This window comes from Siphateles boraxobius, unplaced genomic scaffold (assembly GCF_051911475.1).
Source record: "Siphateles boraxobius isolate OS27281-9 unplaced genomic scaffold, OSU_SipBor_1 56, whole genome shotgun sequence".
Classification (NCBI taxonomy): domain Eukaryota; kingdom Metazoa; phylum Chordata; class Actinopteri; order Cypriniformes; family Leuciscidae; genus Siphateles; species Siphateles boraxobius.
In genome coordinates, this window is record NW_027509182.1 from 4,385,632 (window position 1) to 4,406,014 (window position 20,383).

General features: G+C 39.9%; 1 protein-coding gene across 1 annotated transcript; it reads left to right on the forward strand.

Annotated features, from left to right (window-relative positions):
- Positions 1-3,822: 3,822 nt before the first annotated feature.
- btg4 (B-cell translocation gene 4) lies at positions 3,823-5,140 on the forward strand. Its single transcript, XM_077206489.1, has 4 exons — positions 3,823-4,092; positions 4,172-4,309; positions 4,415-4,676; positions 4,780-5,140. The coding sequence occupies exons 1-4, from the start codon at positions 3,920-3,922 to the stop codon at positions 4,939-4,941; spliced, it is 735 nt and encodes a 244-aa protein (XP_077062604.1). The 5' UTR covers positions 3,823-3,919; the 3' UTR covers positions 4,942-5,140.
- The last annotated feature ends 15,243 nt before the right edge of the window (positions 5,141-20,383 follow it).

Here is a 20,383-nt window from a genome sequence, read left to right on the forward strand (position 1 = left end):
CCATGGTGACTGAACGCTCAGATTAATAAACGGAAGTGCGGGGATTTTATAAGGAAAGAAGAGAGGCAACTGCAAAATATTCGTAGTTTTAAAGGGAATAAAATTGAAAATACTAAATACATTTTTAACAGTAATTTTAAGTTAGGCTAGACAATTTAACAGACAATAATGTTTTCTTGTAAATTACTTAATTGTAGAATGTATAACTTCATGTAGAATGTGCTTTGAAATACAAATCTGTTTTATACACAAGACAATACTCGTAACATATTTTTAGCCTACGTGTTTTTTGTAAGAATTAGCTTATAATAAATTATTGAATTATATATAAATTAAGATGAACAAATTTAAAATGGCGTTTCTAGAAATCCCTGATGCGTGTGTTTCAACTATTTTACTTAAATGGTTGTTTCTTCTTATTGTAATCAGTTATGTTTGTTATCTTTATAGCGCAACACTGCACTGTCTTGTAGCACATGTTTATAACTGACTGTACATAGAAAGCAAAATTTTGAAATATCTTATTGGCCTATATACCTACTGTATCCTATATATGGCTGCCCTGTACTGTCTATACAATCATCAAGGTCATATTAGGCTATTGTAAGCCATAGTTAAGCAGCACAAATAGTTAATAATAAATCAATATAAAAATAGGCCTACAGCAATGTGTAAATGCAGTCACCCAAAAAAGGAGATTTTTACAGCAAATTTCTGCCCACCACTGCATTTGTCTAATGTAAATTTAAAATACAATTTTAATTACTTTTTTATTTTGCAGAGGCAGACTTTTTCTGAACTCAGTTATCAGTTGACAAATTCAAATGTTATTGAACAAATATTTATACAAAAATGACCAATACCACCAAATCTTATCAATTGAAAAATCAGAAAGATGTGTGATGTGTTTCACTTTATTTTCAGATGCATTTCATTACAAAGATCATTAGCACAAAAAAAAAAAATTGTTGTTTTACAACTGGTCTTCACCTGGTAGTGAGGTTAGTGATTACTATAAGGATTGTAATCAACTAACTACACTGCCTGATGACCACACAGTATAGCCTCTGGCAGGGTCCATTTCCATCATTGTTTTATCCTAATGTCTCCTGCAGAACCTGCACAAATCCACCAAAATCATGTCAGACCTGCATCTCACAAAAGCTGTTCTTAAAATGACAAATAGATCAATATGATATCCATAAACACCGTCAAATAATTGTATCAGATCTGTGTTTCCTTGCAGGTTGTTGTGTTGGCAGTATGGTTAGTGATTGTAGATTATATAAAACAATCAGCTAACAACACTGCCTACAAACCAACCCCAACAGGTTAATATATCAACACATTAATCTGTTTGTAGGCTACCATGTAAACCTAAAGGAAGAAAAGACAAACAACAAAAAGTCACTTGGCAAAACAAACAATACATTGAAATAGGCCTTTAGGCTAAATCTATAATATAGGCTACATACCCAAATCGAAGAAAGAAATAGCTAATACCCACTGAATGCTAAGACAACAAATATTAATAATTTTAGTCTTTCAGTGAGAAGTCCCTTGACTGAATTCTTCTGCACTCTCAGGTTTGTGTTCATCTGTTGTTGTTACCACCCTGCTGACGTCACATCTCCAGGTGGGGTTGCATGTGAATATAACTACCTCTTTTTAATCATAGGTAACTTTACCTGTCAAATAAAACAATTCATAACTGGAAAACGAACGTCCATGACGACCATTGAAAGTGAGCCAGTCTGAAGAAACTCATCAGGAGGTCTCTGTCCCGTCGTCTTTCAAAGTCCCTCTGCTTTGGATTCCAGCACAAGCTGCCTGTAGCCTATTTATAGCCAGGGCTGATATTGTATGTTCAAATTCAGCGCCCTCTGAGGCGGGAGCCGGTGGAGCGCGAACTACGGCGCTCACCGCTGCTGATACTGGCGCTATTTCTCCCATACAATACAGAGATGCGCGCCGTACAAAGAGCGAAAATCTAAAAGCGTAAAATCAGTGGAATGTAGGCCTACTTAATTGGCTCAAACCAATGAACTCTTCATACAATTACTCTCACTAAATATAAACAATAAAACATTTTCACTTGTGCACTCCCCTAAACACTGAACTAAAGAGTTTGATGAACTTATTCTGAGCACAAAAAAAATAAAAAAATAAAAATAATTAGGCTAAGCCTTTTTTAAGATTTACGCAGTTAATAGTAAACTTCCATCAAATTGAATTGAATAATTCTTACATATTGTTCACATTATGAATTAATAATTTTAAATGAGTAAAAAAACTAGAGCTATACTAGAGCTATACAAAACTAAAACGTTTTGTATAAATCGTAAACTAAAATTGAAACATTTTCTTTCTTTCTTTTTTAATTTATGAATACGAATCACGTAAACTAATGGTCCATTCCCTTGTTCCATTTAGATTTATACAAAATGTTTCATTAAGCTCCAGTTTTTTATGAATTTAAAATGATTAATTTATAATATGAATAATATGTAAGTATTATTCAATTCGATTTGATGACAAATATACTATTAATTGAAATGCGTAAATCTTGAAAAAAGCCTTAATTTTTTTTAAAATGAATAGACAACATATACCTACGCCTATCCTTTGTAATTTTTCGTGAATGAAAACAAATGTTTGACATAGACTGGACGTACCGTCCAATATTTACAGTTTTTAATTTTTTTTTTTTTTTTAAATATAGCCTTTGTAGAAAATTTAGCAAGATGTAGGCCTAGCCTATAGGCTACCTATTTTCAGTGATCGACACCAAGACTGCCCGACTATTCCTCACAGCATTGTTCTAATATATTAATGATAATAATAATAATACATTCTCCCGCCAAGTATACTAATATAGTTCGATTGCCAGGTACCCTTAGAGCGACTTTGCATGTGCGTTCATCTGTAGGCTATTTCCCATCAGCTTCTAAAGCTAATCCAATCATATTGTAGAGTTGGAAGGATCAGTTTATAATACACAGTATCAAAGGATTAAAGTATACATTGCTCAGCCGTTACCTGTTATCATTCCTTAGGTTGAAAGAAACAAAAGTCAACCGTAACGAGGCTTGGAGACAACAAACTGCCTCTGTCAACTGAAAAGTTATGTTGATAGCGGTGGGGAGGCAGTTCTATACAGTGTTTAGTGGACAATGGCTCTCTGGACAACGTTACCAGAGAGACCATTCAGTCCACGTGAAGACAGGTCTAGGCTTGCCCAGAGGGACTAAAAAAATTTAATAATAAAATCACCACGTCCTTGCAGGCCCAACATATTCGTAGGGAACAAGTTTGCTCAACTGTTCTGTGAAGCTAATCAAATCTCTGTATGTTCTCTATATATTTTTTTGGTTATCAACCTGGCCTACTAAATTGGGGATGGGTCTGTAGAACAACCCAATATCATGGTAATAAATGGGAGTCCAGACAAAAATAGACAGGAAACACATTCATTTAGCTACAATAGGCTACCTATTTGTATATTGGTTCAACATGGCTTTTAATTTTGTTGACATATATGTTTAATTTCTTTAGTAGCTCACACAACGATTAGGAAAACAAATTCCTCTTTGTTGAACCCAAGACTAATGATTAGTAAAGACTTAATTTTGAACATTATTAGTGCCTCCCACAATTTGAAACACCTGTTCAATCTAATTACAGATCAGCACATCCTGAGACATTAAAATGCTGACTGATGTTCAAAGAGATCGAAATTCTTAGTTGTGGAGCCTAATATGACTTTGCAAAGCTGAAGCAAAACACCAGAGTGATAGGCCTACTCATTAAGCTGTAATACAAAGCAAGTTTGTTAGTTGTATATTTAAATTGCCTACTTTTAAGATTTTTTTTAAAAAAACACACAAATTAGCTTCTCTGATTGACTCACCACTTGAAAATGAAGGAAGAGATTGCAGCAACAGTGTTTTTTATTGCAAGACTAGCAAAGAAACATGGTAAGCTGGACCGTGTTCGGAGGGAGAAACTTGCTGTGGAGCTAACCTCAGTGCTCTTTGAAACTTACAAAAGTCATTGGTACCCAGAAAAACCAACCAAAGGACAAGCTTTTAGGTGAGTATCCTAATGCTAACTTTTGAATTAAGTGTAAAATTAAGTAATCTGAGTAATCAAGGCCTTTTTCTTTTCTTAGGTGTCTAAGGATGAACAAAACTCAAACAAGAGACCCAGTAATCGAACGTGCTTGTCGCCAGAGTGACATTCTTTATGAAAATCTTGGATTACCAAAGGAAATGACCATTTGGGTTGATCCGGGAGAGGTGTCCTGCCGGTAGTGCTGAATTTGCTGGACGATCAATGAAGTGCATAATAGTGTTTATGATTTGATTGTACCGCTGTCATACTTCCAAAACTGAATATTGTTTGTTCTCAATAGGTATGGTGAGAAGTCAACGCCATTTTGTGTTACCCAGTTGGAGGGGCAAAAGAGAGATGGGGAGTTCTCTCGTAGGATAAATAATGCGGTGGAAAGGGCTTCATCGGACTACCACTCTGGAACCTCCTCTGATGAGGAGGGAGGAAACACCAGCATGAGCAGCACCGTGAGCAGCACTGTGAGTAGCAGCAATAGCAGCAGTCTTTCAGTCCCAGAGCCCAAATGCATCCCGACGGTCTCAAACCCAAACAGTGTGTACCAGGTAACCAAGTCCATAACCACACTTTAGTCCTTTAGCATGTCTTTAACACTACTTGTTGCCGCCTTAAACTTGCACTGGTTTAAGTGCTGTTTTCCATCTGTAGTTCAGTGAGTTTGGGCAGCCGCCTCCCATGCAAAACTGGGGGACATATCCTAAGAGAAAACCATATGCTGCTGAGGGCTACCAGCAGGGCTACAGGCCCTCCTACGGCTTCTCTGGTCCAAGGGTGGACCGATTTCACTGGGTCAGCAAGAACCGCTCTTAGACTTTAATTTTAATATCACAGCGTGTCATTGTTTTGCTGAGCAGCTATGCAGGCATATGTGAGTTATTGAATATAACTTGATTTAAATGTAATGATTTAATAAATTATTTATGTAGTCATGTGGCAATGCAATTTTAAAGTTAATTTTATTAATTTTTTTATGGAAAAGACTTCCTAAATAAAATCTGTTTTAATATAACTTTCTTGTGTATTTGAAGTTTGTACTTATGCCACTAGATGGTGACAAATGCATGCCTTTTGGCAAAGCAGAGAATTTCTTCTCACTTGTAGTTCCAATTAAGCTCTTATGACTAATACTAAATTATATGGTTTAACTGTTGATTGCTGTAATATACAGTGATAACTTGAAGCACTTCATTCTGCGTTTCCCTTCACTTATGCTCTAACTTTTGTACTAATTTCACATTGTGTACTGAAAGTATTTGTCAAGTCAGAACTGTTGGGAGCTTTTTTTTTTCTAGGTGTATGTTTCTGAACTTGACTAGCAGTAGTCTTTCTGTTGAAAAGGAGTGTGGTTTGAGATTCTATCACCCTGTATACTACGTTTTCAAGGCTTGCTCTAAAAGCAGCACTAATGATTTGCAGATACCTGTGAGGTAAAATATTTAGACTTGTCTACAATCTGAATCCGGTGAAGTGTTTTGATTGGAACTGACATTGAAAGTTGTGTAGTGTGAGTATAGCAACCTACTAACCTCTCTCAGATTGGCTCTTCGTTATTCATGTGAATAAGCACTGATTTAGGCCTACAGGTTTGGAGCTTTTGTCTGTGATCTCCATTAACTGCCACTGAGTGGAATACCTGCTAAAAATAGTGCAGTGTGGTATTGAATTAAGTTACAAAACTATAGGCCTCCCAAGATGTATGTTGAAAAGTGCATATGCCTTGTTACTGTAATTAGCTGTTTATACTTGATCTGAGTCAATACATTTACTTTTATGTCATTGGTCAAATGTAAATTAATTTAGTTGGCGGGAAATGCAACTTTTGATGGTGATATATAAATGTAGCTTATTTTTTCAGGGAAATAACAGCACACTCAAGGAGGGTATCCAAAGACTTTCAAATATGTACATGGTTTCCCCATTTTTATTTTAAGCTATGGTGTTCACCAACCAACAGCAACTGTTAAAGGTATACTGTTAAAGTCATGAGGCACATTTGCACAAGGTCTCTCCCTCTCTGCTGTGCATGCGCTACACGGTATGGAGCTCGCGAGCTCTAGATTCTGGGAGATTTGAACTAATTTGCGGGCATCAGGAAGCCGCTATCAATATGCGGGAGACTTGGGATGTCTGCCTAACCATTTTGATGACAATAACCCAGACTTGCTCAGTTCATCAACAATAATTGAAACTGGTAATTGTTTATTAGCAATTTTGTTTGTGTCACACTCAATGTTACACACTGTCCAACCTTTATCTTTGAACATAGTACAGCATTATCTTTTTTTTTTTTTATAACTTTGTTTTGCACTTTTTTAGAATTTGTGCATCTTGGCATTTCCATGCACCTTTTTTTTTATGTGATATTCCTAAATTTGTACAACAGGTGGATGGAATCATGGTATGACCCCTTTCAGATCCAAAAATTACAACATCAGTGATTACATATAGCTATATTTAAATACAAGTAGTTTGATGATAAATTACTGCTAGGGACAATTCAGTTGTCCCTGGATATTTGCAGGGACATGTCCATAGCATTCCTACTAAATTCTATGTCCTTGGATGGACTGCATCATTACAAGAGAGTTATGACTCTCTTTGAATCACGGAAAGGACAAACATAGCGAGGGAAAAGTCTCCCACAGTTTTCAAATATATTTACACCTGATTGATGATGATTTAGAATTGACGTTACATACGTTATATTGAAATGCTGGTGATGTCATGATACACAGTGTGCGTACTCAGCGTACAGGCAGATGTCACTAATGTATTCAAAACAGTCTTGAATATACTTGAATCTTCTCAAAATAATTGATCTGATATAGCTGAAAACATTAAGCTCAAATAAAATTTTTTTTGTGTGTATTTAAGAACCCTTCAAAATGAATCTATCAAAATATAATTAAACATTCAACTTATATGTTGCTTGCAAAAATATATATGTTTTATCAGAACATAAAATATATGGATGCATTTGAATAGCTGTAAGTGAGGAAAGATACTTTTCGAATGGTCTTTTGGCATCTACTTGCTGGGAATATAAACACTACTCAGACAAATTTTGACCCCTTGGTGCGGCCCAGCAGTGCAACAGGCTCAACCAATGGTGTGGTTTGGGGCGGGACTATCCAGAGACAGGAGACTTCTTTAGATTTGTCAGGCATGTTTGCAATATGTGGTGTTGATTTCTGCTTAAATGTAGGTGCAGACTGCAGATGTAGCCTGGTGAAAAGTACATGTGCTCCATTGCATGCAAATCCACATCCACTGGAGTCATTTCCCAATCCGACATCCTTCATCCTTCATCCTTAATCCTCCACCTCCTCCCATCCCTTCCTGTTTACTCTCTTGCTATCGCTAAAGAGGCCACAAAATCAAGTAGTGTATGGTCCAAAATCTAAAGATTATGTAACACATCCAGCATGGTTTTATATTAACTTTCTGTATCAATGTCATAGTATAACAAACAAGTGCTTTCAAGTGCTTTCCAGCTTTCCAATTTTTATGCCAGTGCGAGTACTTTGTCTGGTTCACATCAGCTCATAAGTGACTTTTTGCTAATTAAAAACACCCAAGTTCTGTAAATGTTTTAACCTTAAAGACACTAACTAGTTAAAGGTGATGTGTGTAATACATTTTTTTTGCATAGTTTTTTGTTTAGATTTTTAAAGAGACCCAATTAAACACCTCAATCTTCATTGATGTCAACATACATTTAAATTAAACAACAACAACAACAAAAAAAAACTCAAAAACTTGTTTTCTTCATAATAATTCACAATGCCTGTAGCAGAGAAAAAAGGAATCACTTCATACTCACTTGGCACTGTGCCAATTCATTCACTACTCGGAAGTATGACTCATTTTTCATGAGATGGGCCTCATTGTTGAAGAACTATGAACACGAATCCACACCCATACTTCAATAAAGCAAAATTACACAAGTTACATTTCATTCCGATTCCACAAATCCATCCAATGCATTGATGCACCTATATATATTTTTTTTAAATAATACAGTCAGGTTGAGCTAAACTGAAAGCTGTAACATGACAGTTTATCAAACATTCTGCGACACATTGAGCTGTGGTACATATGCAATTGACTTCAAATTAAGATGTAAAGTACATTAAATTTAAAATGAAAAACAAATTAAATTGAAAAGAACACATCAAATGAAACAAAAAAATTTCTGTAATTGGAACTTCATTCGACTAAATTAGTTGACCTTGGACCTTGGGCCTTGGCCTTGGTTTACTGAGCAGAAAAAAATAATAAGTATAAGTATAATAAATGTACTTATTTATAACTTTACCTGTAATAAATTTAGCAAAACAAGATCTATTTTAGACATAAATGTTTACGTGTGGGATTGTAAGCCTGGTAACCAGTTTTTGTTGACTAAAGACTATGGATTTGTTTTCTCCCATGCTAAATATTAGACAATTACATATAGTAATAGAACAAATATACCTAAAGTAATATGTAATTATCCATTTTAAACAAAGACTTTTTTAAATATAATCAAACAGTATGGTAAAATAGAATATGTGCTGATGCGAAACACTTCGAGAGCAAACGGCATTCTCTGAAGTACAAGTCTGAATTGCAGAGGTGTGAAAATGAGCATTGTAGAACAGTGCAGACTATACAATTGTGGAACAGTGAAAATATTATACTACTGTTACATGTGGAGAAGAAACGTTGCATTGTCTTCAGTTTAAGAATCTTACTGTCTTCGGAGGGCTGATATGATAAGTGCCTTTTCATTCAGAAGAAAGAAGTGTTCAAAAGAACAACAGTTCACTGGCTATAATCAGAGAAGCTGTAACAGGGCTTTAGCAACAATTCCAAGAACTCTGAAAGAGGGAGGGACCCGGGCAGGAATAGCAACCGAGGGGGCCCCAAAACAGAAGGCTGCCATCAATCTTTACTTGTAATTAATATACAGAACATTCCAGTTCAGCTTTCAAAGAAAGTGAGGAACAGTCATAATATATTGTTATACCATATTGTTTGTGAAGCACCAGCCATTCTGTTGTTCTCCCATTATTATCAATGGTTGCACACAGAATGTTTTATTATCAATGGTGGTTGCGCAGTAAACGTGAATTTTGAAATTAAAAACAATGTATAGTAGAAATAATTTCCAAATGTGGTGCTTAAATGTATTTTCCTCAAAATATAAAATGTTAAGCTTGTTTTCTTCAGATAACAGATGTCTCAGCGTAACACTTGACCCATCAGATGTTTAGTACAATATAATAAATTGTCTCAATGAGCTCTGGCACACAAACACATTAGCAGTATATCTACTTTTTCTATTAGGTTATAAACACATTGTTTGGTTTAACCATAATGTGCTTTCCAGCCAACATCTAATGAGAAATTACTATTTAGAAAAGAACATAAAAATATATGTTTGTATTTTTGACAGACAATTTGGTGGCCAATAAGGAAAACGAATGTCTAAAAAAAAAAAAAAAGAAAAGAAAAGGAGGTGGGTGGGAGGGGTTGGTGGATGGATGGATGGGGGGTGGCGATATAGATAAAATATGCACTACTGTTCAAAAGTTTGGCGTCATTAAGACTTTTTTTGTTCTTAGAATTTTTTTTTAGTGTTTAGTGTCTGTCCAGAGACATAGTAATATCCTTTTTTTGTTGTTATTCAAAAGGAGTGCTACTAGAATATGTCTGCCTCTGCTTTCTTTTCCTGTGATCTTGCTTAGCGGATAGACTAACAGGACCAGCGGTTTCCAATCGTCTACGCAGGCGTGCGTGCGTAAAGGACCTCAATATAATGTTGCAGAGAGCGATGGGGGAGGTGAAAGACACAGCATTTGAGGTTTTCTGCACTCCAATCCCAGACAATTTAGTGATTCTTGTTAGTTGTCACGATTATCAGTGAGAGTGCCCATCATTACAACCAGTGGGCACTCCACCTCAGACTATTGTCATTCCCTAATTAAACTATATTTCCCATAACTCTCTGCCTGGACTCATCATACCTGATTGCCTCCACCTGTGTCTCATTACCTTATTAAACTCACCCTATTATAGCCAGGTTTTCACATTCATTCCCTGCGAAGTCTTGTACGTGTAACACTGCATTGCTGAGCGTTTCCTGTGTTTTCCATGTTCCTGGGTTTCCCATTCCTGTCTCTACCTCTGGATTTGTTTGTCATTGTTTGGACTGATTACCATGTGCTTCTGACTAGTGATGGCGAGATGAAGCTTCATAAAGCATTGAAGGGTTCCATCCAATTGGTTCACTCATGTGCCGAAGCTTCATGGTGTTTCATTTGCTCTATTGTGCCATCAAGTGGACAATAAATGTAAAACGTGCAGTGTGATTATAATGACACTATGGCTTTGGTGTCTGAAGCATTGAATTAATTAATCAATGATGTTTGTGATGCTTATACATAAAGTATAAACTTTTATATGGTGTCTGTCTTTATGATACAATGACAGGGTCAAAATGAAAAATGGAAACAAGGGAGAGCGTTGTCATGTGAATGTGCTTGTGTTACTTATTTTTTGACTGTGCTGACACAGTCAGCATTTTATTCATTTTTATTTAAAAATAACAACTTCTCCACAGTGCTCGGCTTCAGGCGGTTTCTTTTTTTTGAGATTATTTCACCTGCTTTAGAAAATACCCTTTCACAGGGCACAGATGAAGCAGGGGTACAGAGAATAGCAATAGCAAGTTGGTACAAGTTGGGATATACTTTTTTCTGTCTTTCCCAATATTCCAGGGGGTTCTCCACTCTGGCGATGTTTGGTTCACCCAAGTACTTCTGGACCTCCACTGTTGCATCTGCAGTGACATTTTGAGCCCTAGACTGCAGGACTGTGGTGTCCAAACGATGCCACAGTTTGTTACCTAAGACAGACAGACAGGCTGTAAGTGACTAATAATTAGACATTTATTACACAACAATTAGAATGTATCCAGTATCTATTACTTTGAGTCAAAGGCTGAGAAGCTTCTGATGTGTGTGGTTGTGAGGAGGACGAGGAGGAGGACGGGCTGTTTCGAATAACAGCAGCACATTCAGCAGTGAGCCTCTTCTCGGCCTCTGCTGCTTTATTGGGGCTAAAGAAGCCTATCTTTTTAAACCTGGGATCAAGCAGTGTCGCCAGTGACATGATGCTCATTGATTGCAATGTGAATAGCTTCTCTCGTAACTGTCTTTTCAGACTCTCAGCCATTGCTTTGCTCTCTGGAGTTTGGAGAACTCCCATGTCCTGCTCCAGTGTGTGGTGTAGCATTGACAAAAGAGGAATGACTTTTGATCCGGACACTCTCTTCTCCTCTGACAGCTCAACTGTGGCATCATGAAATGGGGACAGCACTTTTAGACATTCTGCAATAATATTGTAATGTTCTGATGACAGTGGGGCAACGTCAGTGCGAAGGCCTGCCAAAGCTGCTCCTACAGGTTCCCTGAGGTCATAAAGACGTTGGAGCATATGGTATGTGCTGTTCCATCGTGTATCCACTTCTTGAACTAGCTTCAGTGCTGGCTGGCCCATTTGCTCCTGCACCTGTGTCAGCCTCTCCTGTAAAATTAGCAATCAAAAAGTGATTAATGCAAGTGTCACTGCAGCAGCACAAAACAGTGGCATTTAGAATATTGCAATGAAATAAAGAACTTCACCTTTGCAGTTGTGCTGCTCCTGAAATAGCCCACTATCTTCCTTGAGTTTGCCCGGATGACAGACAACACAGCGTTTTGGTCAAGAGCCTTTTTTACAAGCAAATTCAAAGTATGCGCCACACAATTTGTGTGACGCAAACGAAGCTCCTTGGCACAAGCACCCATATTTGCAGCACCATCAGTCACAAGGCAAGTAACTTTGTTTGTAATACCCCCTGTGACATAAGTGCTGCTTTTGCTTGTGCCAAATTTCCAGCAGTATGTGCCTCAGGGAAATACAGCACCCCTAAAACAAAAGACTGCAAAGAGGTGCTTGCATCTATAAAATGGCATGTCACAGCTAGATATGCATCGGTGTTTATAGAGGTCCACATATCTGATGTTAAACTAACTGCTGAGGCTTTCAACACCAAGGCTTTGGCTTTCTCCTTGGATTCCTTATATTTGTCCTCCACCATAGCTTTCAAAGCCTAAAGGAAAGAAGAGAACACTCTTGGAATGGCAAATATGGGAAAAATATATGTGCTGACATACGCACCTGCCTTGTGGGGAGAACATAGGTTGGGTTCAAAGCTTTAACAAGCTTTCTGAACCCTATGTCCTCCACAATAGTGAAAGGCTGGGAATCCTCAATCACCATATTGACCAAGCCCTCATCCACATCCTTCTTCTCTCCTGATGACAAAAAATCCTTTAATTAGATTAATAAATTATTTACAGTATCAGTTAATGTTATATAATACAAATATACCATGTCATTTTATGTTGGTATGCTGTCTTATCATTGCATCCTAAAATGGCTTACCTGAGCCTGGTCCACCTTGGTTGGTCTCCTTGTTTACGTGCAGGGCTCTATAATGCCTCAGCATAGATGAGGTGTTGTTGTTGTATCCAAGTTCTTTGGAACACAACAGACACTTCACCTTTTAAAATACCAGAAATAAGAAGAAAGACATTAGAACAAGTAATACCTTGTGTTGCCGCATTTATTTATATTACACTAGTTATTATTACAATGTAAATACATTATTTGGTGAGATCAGCTCAAAGTGTTCCCAGACAGGGGAAAATCTCCTTTTTCTTGCTGGTTCCATCGCAAAAAAAAGAAGCTTGAATAGATCGCTAACAAACTCGCAAAGTCCCAAGTCCACAAAATGTGAGGGGGAATCCATTGCATTTTGCTGGCCCTTATATTTCAAATAGACCGCCAAACTGCGAACCACTTCCTGAAGCAGTCACGTGGTACAGGCGGCTCGCGAGGCTTCAAACGTCACCACAAACGTCACCGACACAAGCCTCGATACGCGCTTCACAGAAATCATCCCGGATTACTCGACACACGCTTCGAAGCCTCGATACGGGAGGACACATCACTACTTCTGACCACTGCCTGTTATACGGTTTATGATCTTGGATTTTCCCATTAAAAACTGCATTTGGATTCTCAACCTTCATGTCTCGGAGCAGTTTGTTACATTGGTGCTATGGGGTGCAATACTGTATGTGTGGCACAATGCGCATTTTGTTGAAATATGTGATAAAACTGAAAGTTTATGGGTAATGTGGGGATACCTACATCTTTTCTCCTGTTTAGTGGATAGTCAAGGAGTGAGGGAAGTTATCTGTTGTTGGTTTTTCTTTCTTTTAACGACAGGCAAGTTGGTGTTTATTCCCCTCCAGGTAGAGGTGTTTTTGTTTCTTTGTCCTCCTACCGAGGTAATGTTTTATTTTAATAAAACATAATTATGATTTTATTTGTTATATAAGAAAATAAAAGGCAGACATGCCACTTTGAACTCAAACCTCAATGTTTGGTTTTGTGACTCTGGGGCTGGAAATCCTCAAAGTCTCTCCACATGTTTGTTGTTTTTTCATTTCCTATTTACCCCTAGACTATAGGGGAGGATGTCTGTGTGGAGCGAACATACACAGAGAACTCAGTTATGAAACAAAATAATAATACTAATTCTCAACTTGTGTGTCTTACACACGTTACTATGTACACTTCAAGGGCCAGATTTACTAAACAGGGTAAATTCCAAAAAAGTGCAGATGGGAGTGGAAAGTTCTGCTCATGATCTACTGATGACTTCCATAATGACCAACACAATCTACCAAGAGCAGCGCAAATTAGCATCTGGTTTAAGACATGCTTTTTTGGGTGGTAACGGCACACATGCCAGAAAATTGACTAGAGCAAATCTCAGTAAATCACCATGCATGATTCCTTTAAGTAGCCTCACCTCCCACACATTTTGCATCTGAAAGGGAAACTCCTACAAATGCATGTGCAATAAGGTCAGCCGCAAAAATAACTGTGTCCACGCCTTTTCAGCGCTAATATTTCACTGTGTGTCTTTAGTAAATCCTTACAGTTTTTTAATGTCAAAAGAGAGTTTGCGCTGGCGGAGTAAATTTGGCCACAAAGGTTTAATATGACGAATTATCGATTAAACAACTTCTTTTCTTTACCGAAATCTCTCAGCTTCTCTCTCCGTTTGCCTGCACTTGTATCTCCTGAACAACCACTCCCACTACAGAATACAGAACACACAGGTGAGGGCGGGACTTAAAGGGATAGTTATGAAATTCTGTCAGTAATTACTCACCCTCATGTTGTTCCAACCCCGTAAGACCTTCGTTCATCTTCGGAACACAAATGAAGATACTTTTGATTAAATCTGAGAGCTGGATCACTCCTCCATAGGCTTCTAAGGGATTGAAACTTTGATTGGCCCCGAAAAGTTATTAAAGACATTGTTAAAATAGTCCAAGTGACTACAGTGGCTCGATCTTAAGTTTATCAAGCGACGGTAATACTTTTTGTGTGCAAAAATAACAATTTTATTTTAACTATTCATTTCCTTCTCTGTGGGCCTCTAGTCAGTTAACGTAATGTGATTGCGTAGAGCTACGTCACACGTAGGCTCACTATTGGCTGATGCTGGTCATGTCTGTGATGCGTGTGACATACAACACAGAAGCGCTACACTATTACACTACGCGCACTCACTTGAGGCCCACAGAGAAGGAAATGAATAGTTGAAATAAAGTCGTTATTTTTGTTTTTTTGCGCACAAAACGTATTCTCGTCGCTTGATAAAACCTTTGTGTTTACTGACAGAATTTTCATTTTTGGTTGAACTATCCCTTTAACACTCATAAACCTAATAAAATAAAAAAGATATAACTTGTAGGTTAATACCACGTATTTCACATGTGCTTATCATACTTTACGTATGATAGGGTTCTTAAAGGCATACATACACACATTTTATAAATCAATATATAGAGCTGTATACTCCATTCACATTTTAGTTTTGGACTAGAACAAAACAAAACCAAAAATAAATTAATTTAAATAAACACATTACCTGTAGAATTGTATTGTACGTTGTTACAGCTGCATAAAAAAAAAATTAATACTGGGGTGGCGAGAGAGGCCACTTACCAAGTTATAAAATAAGTTGTATGAAAAGTTAGTGGAGGCAGGTATTTTGGCAGATAGTTTGGAGGATAATGATGAGGAGAAACCTCAGGATGCAGACACTAAGGTGGTGTAACCGTACAATCCCATGTTGGAGATTAGACTCAGATAATTAGATTAACAAATAAAAAAACAAGTATGTGAGGCTCAAATTATTTGGCTGCACATTATAAAAGCGGAGAAGAATTGTGAGATTCAATTGCGTAAATTAGATCTAGAGGCTCAAGCTTTATTAAGAAAACCAGTGCCCATGCCTCGTTCCCCACCTCTCTGTACTATATTGTCCCCAGTTTCACCAGTTAGCCCCGCTCCGCTTTCTACTGATTCTGCGTTTGACATCAGTAATTATTGAAATTGGCACCTTTCTAGTAAAACTGACACCTTTGATCAACTTCACAAATTAGTTTTGCTAGATGATTTTAAAAAATGTATCCCTGAAAAAGTTGTGCAGCACTTAAATGAGCAGAAAGTAACAATGCTTGCGGAGGCTGCTGTGTTAGCTGATAGTTGTTTTTTTTCTGCAAGAGTTGCAAACTCTTAGTTTTTCTTCTTCAGCTGATAAGTTTGTGTTGGGAAGCGTTCCCTTCCCAAGTTTTTTTGTGCTTGAGGAAAAGGGGAGCTTGGCCCAAAATGAATGGTAGAAATTCTGTAGCCTACATCAAGGAGAAAGGGAAGCTTGTTTTTATTGCCTGGATCCTCGATATTTATTTTCCGAGTGTTAGGTGTGTTAGGTTCTGTCTCCTGTTCCTTCTTTTTGTCCTTTGTTGTCTTTTGTGTTTTTTGGCGGTTGGCAAACCAGCTTGAGGTGCATTTCCATCACCTACTGGGATGGAGTGTGAAGCCTAGATGAACGAAAGGAACAATTAAATTAGAGAGAAAAAAAACTATCTTGTGTTCCTTGTTCCTATTTGCCGCCATCATCTGTTGGAATCATCACACCTGTTCCTTGCTTAGTTATTCATCTCTGTGTATTTAAGTTCCTGCCTGTGTTTTGGTCGTTGTCTGGTGATGTCTATGTTAAGCGTGTGTTGCTTCAAGTTCGCCTATCTGCTGGTTTATTGTTATTAAAACTTTGTTTTGGAATATCTTCGTCTTCTTCCCCTGTTTGCCAGCAACCACCTGTGTGACCCTAACATTTCTTTCCCATATGTGTTTGCCAAACAATGTTTTATGCACTGGCTGTTAATTGTACAGGAATACAACCTGAATACTATGTTTTGTAACAGATGCATTGTCCATGGCGGTGCGTGCTGAAACATAAGAGAGAATGGTACAATTTTATTTTCCCTAAAAAATGATTTTTTAAATTTTTTTTATCCATTAATTGATTTAAAAAAAATGACGAGTGTTATTTCCAAGGACATAGTAATATTTTTTGTTGTTGTTATTCATGTGAGGAGTGTTGCTGGAATCTGTGTGCCTCTTTTTTTCTTTCCCTCTGCTTGCTTCCTGGATAGACTAACAGGATCACCTGTTTCCAATCGTCTACGCGGGCGCTGATTGGTGCATGCCCAAAGGACCTCAATAAAACGCTACAGAAAGCGCTGGGGGAGGTGAGAGACAACACGACGTGCCACTTTGAACTCAAACCTCAATGTTTGGTTTTGTGACTCGGGGCTGGAAAGCTGGAGATCCTCAAAGTCTATCCACATGTTTATTTTGTTCGTCGTTCCCTATTTACCTCTAGATTAGGGGAGGACGTAAAATCAGCAAGTACACTTTAAATGTATCAAAATTAAATAGATTTATATTACAAAACAAATTCAGCATTGATAATAATAAGAAATAGTTTCCCCTCATCAAAGCTACTGTATTTCACTTTTTTGTCACACAGCTATTTTGCTTCTTCATATAAATTAGTGGACACACTTTTTAATCCTGATAATATTTCTCAGAGTGGGTTTATTTTTAAAAGTTAATTTCAAGTCACACTTAAATGCACAAAATATTTGCCCTTCTGCATTTCTGTGTAAGAAATGCATAATTGTAACTGCATTTTGTCATAACACTGCATTTTGTTTCCGTGAAATGAACACGGACCCTAAACTCAAAATCCGTGGCAGTTCCACGGAATCGCCGAAAATTCCGTGATGTGCCCACGGAAGTGATGCCTATGTAAGTCAATGACAGGCAGCATCCGTGGTCCACACACGGACAGTTACAACACACGCGCTCCCCCAATTGACGTCGTTTTATAATTTGTAAATGTTTCGCTTTAAATATTCTGAGTTTACTTAAAGTACTTTACTTTAAATATTTAGTTTTAAAGTGATTTTAACTTGATATTGCATTGCTCTGTCGTCGTTTGATCGCTAGGATAACGTCTGGTCACCCTGAATTCCGTGACCGTACCACGGAATATTCAGTGGTCGCCACAGATTTTTTTCACCTTCACTGGTCGAGATTGCCTATTGCTGATTTTGACACTTTCAGTAGGCTATTCAAGTTGTCTGTGTTTGTGATGCATGTAGCCTAATTAAACTGTGAACCTCTTATCTCCCCTGACCTTCTATAGCCTTTTGTTTATTGACAAATTCAGTGATGGCACCACGGATTCTTCCGTGACTAGACTACGGAATTCTTCCGTGACCGTACCACGGAATATTCATTGGTCGCCACAGATTGTTTCACCTTCACTGGACGATATAGCCTATTGCTGATTTTGACACTTTAGGCTATTCAAGTTGTCTGTGTTTGCGGTGAAATGTAGCCTCATTAAATGTGAACATATTGTCTCCCCCGATCAGTTTGTAACAGTTTTTACTTATTGTCAAATTCTGTGATGGCACCACGGATTCTTCCGTGACCGTACCACGGAATATTCAGTCGTCGCCACAGATTGTTTCACCTTCACTGGACGATATAGCCTATTGCTGATTTTGACACTTTAGGCTATTAAGTTGTCTGTGTTTGCGATGTTGCCTAATTAAACTGTGAACATATTATCTCCCCCGATCAGTTTGTAACAGTTTTCCTTATTGTCAAATTCTGTGATGGCACCACGGTTCCCTTTCGAGAGGTCTCTCCTATTGCGTAAGTAGCTTACGCTATGGGAAAACTCCTTTTCTCGAGAATATTGAAGTCTTTATGTAAAACGCATTGCAGCTGCACAGCTGACAGCAATGAACGAAGGCAGCTCGGTCATTGGCTGTGCTGCGGCAACTTGCTCGAACCAATGACGGGGCGACTCTGAATGCGCGACCAATGAGCGCGCTTCGCGCCCGCGCGCGTCAGAGCCCGCCAAGATGGGCGTGGCCAAGAGCTATATATTGGGCGCCCCGTCATGAGAGTTCTTTAGATTTAATCTCCTTCAGCGAACACCTTCTTCGCTGGATCCTCCGGATTATTGAAGCTTCGCCGTCGAAAAGCATACCAGCGGGATTTGCTACGAGGACGTCGGCACTTCAGCCGCCTTCTAACGCGATCCTACTGAGCCATCCGGCGTACTGCTCACGCAAGTATTTACATCTGTTCGCTCTGCGACACTTGTAAAAGAGCAAATTTTCCAAGGCGTTGTTTCAAATGCCTTCCTGCGCGTCGTGCAGAGACCTTCTCCCGGACGGGGATCGTCACATCATCTGCGCTCGCTGCCTGGGCCGGGACCACGCAGAAGCTGCTTTGACCAAGGGCGGATGCCCCGAATGTGACGACCTGGGTCTCTCCGCACTGCGGGCTCGCCTCGCCGCTTTCGCCGTGAGCGAGCCCATCGCCGCCATCCCTCTGTTCGAGCCGCGCACTAAGAAAAAGCGCCGCTCACAGAGGCTTCCTGAACCTGAGCTCAGTGACGTCACGCCGAGCCAGTCTCCGCGTGCTTCACCGCCGCTCTTGCCTTCCCCACCGCCGGTTCAGTTCACCCAGCCGGACCCACACCCCTCTAGCAGAGCGGTGGGCCTTGTGACTTTCGGCGCGTCCGAGGACGACGGGGGAATGGATGACAGCTTGTCAATCGACGCTGCATCGGACGACTGGCCGGGCTCCACTCTCGACCCCGCCCCGTCGACGCTAGCTAGCGCGAGCGGGGGCTCCACCATGGATAGCGAGATTATCCGCGTTCTCTCTAAGGCCGTGGAAGACCTCGGGCTCGATTGGTCTTCTCCCGAAGAACCAACCCGGAGCCGACTGGATGAGTGGTTTCTGCAGGGGCGCCAGCAGGCCCCTCGGCAAAGGCCTTCTCCCTTCTTCCCGGAAGTTCACGACGAACTCACCAAGTCGTGGAAAGCCCCCCACTCTGCGCGCCTAAAGCCTTCTTTTTCTTCCTCGCTCTCCTCTGTGGACGGCGCGAAGGAAAGAGGCTACGAGGGAACACCGCCCCTCGAGGAGGCCGTGGCCAATCATCTCTGCCCGCCCTCCACCACCGGATGGAAAGCCAAAGCTTCCCACCCCTCGAAGCCCTGCCGCACTACTTCAGCTCTCGCCGGTCGCGCCTACGCCGCCGCCGGCCAAGCTGCATCAGCGCTTCACTCTATGGCGGTACTTCAAGTGTTCCAAGCCAAGCTTCTCCGCTCTATGGACGAGTCTGGCCCCGAACCCGAAGCCTTTAAGGACCTACGCAGCGCGACTGACATAGCCCTGCGAGCCACGAAGGCCACCGCCCAGTCTATCGGCCGTGCCATGGCTAATTTGACTGTTCTCGAGCGCCATCTGTGGTTGACTCTGACTGAGATGAAGGACGCGGATAAGGCGCCATTTCTCGACGCGCCTATCTCCACCAGCGGGCTGTTTGGACCGGCGGTTAAGGGTTTCGCCGAACGTTTCACTGAGGCCCAGAATGCTTCACAAGCTATGCGGCATTTCCTGCCCAAGCGCTCCAACTCATCGCAGAGCAGACAGAGGCCGCCGCAGCCGCAGCGGGCTAGAACAGCCCCCACCGCCTCTCAGCCCGCGCCTCAGGCTGACGCTCGACGCCGCTCGCGCTCTCACAACCGCAAGCCGCCTTCTGAGCGACGGGGTCCTCGGCCCAAGATTGTGCTGAACCCTGAGCCTTGAAAGCCGTCCTAGCCACAAGAATGAAAAGAGAGTGTCTCGCAAAAGCCGGACCACTCTCTCTGCAAAAGCTCAAGCATTACCCAGTCCCCTTACAGGCGGCTGGATATGT

Coding starts and splice junctions, on each gene's coding strand:
- btg4 (XM_077206489.1), top strand. CDS start 3,920: ATGAAGGAAGAGATTGCAGCAACAGTGTTTTTTATTGCAAGACTAGCA. Junction 4,093..4,171: donor ACCAAAGGACAAGCTTTTAG/GTGAGTATCCTA, acceptor TTCTTTTCTTAG/GTGTCTAAGGATGAACAAAA. Junction 4,677..4,779: donor ACCCAAACAGTGTGTACCAG/GTAACCAAGTCC, acceptor TTCCATCTGTAG/TTCAGTGAGTTTGGGCAGCC.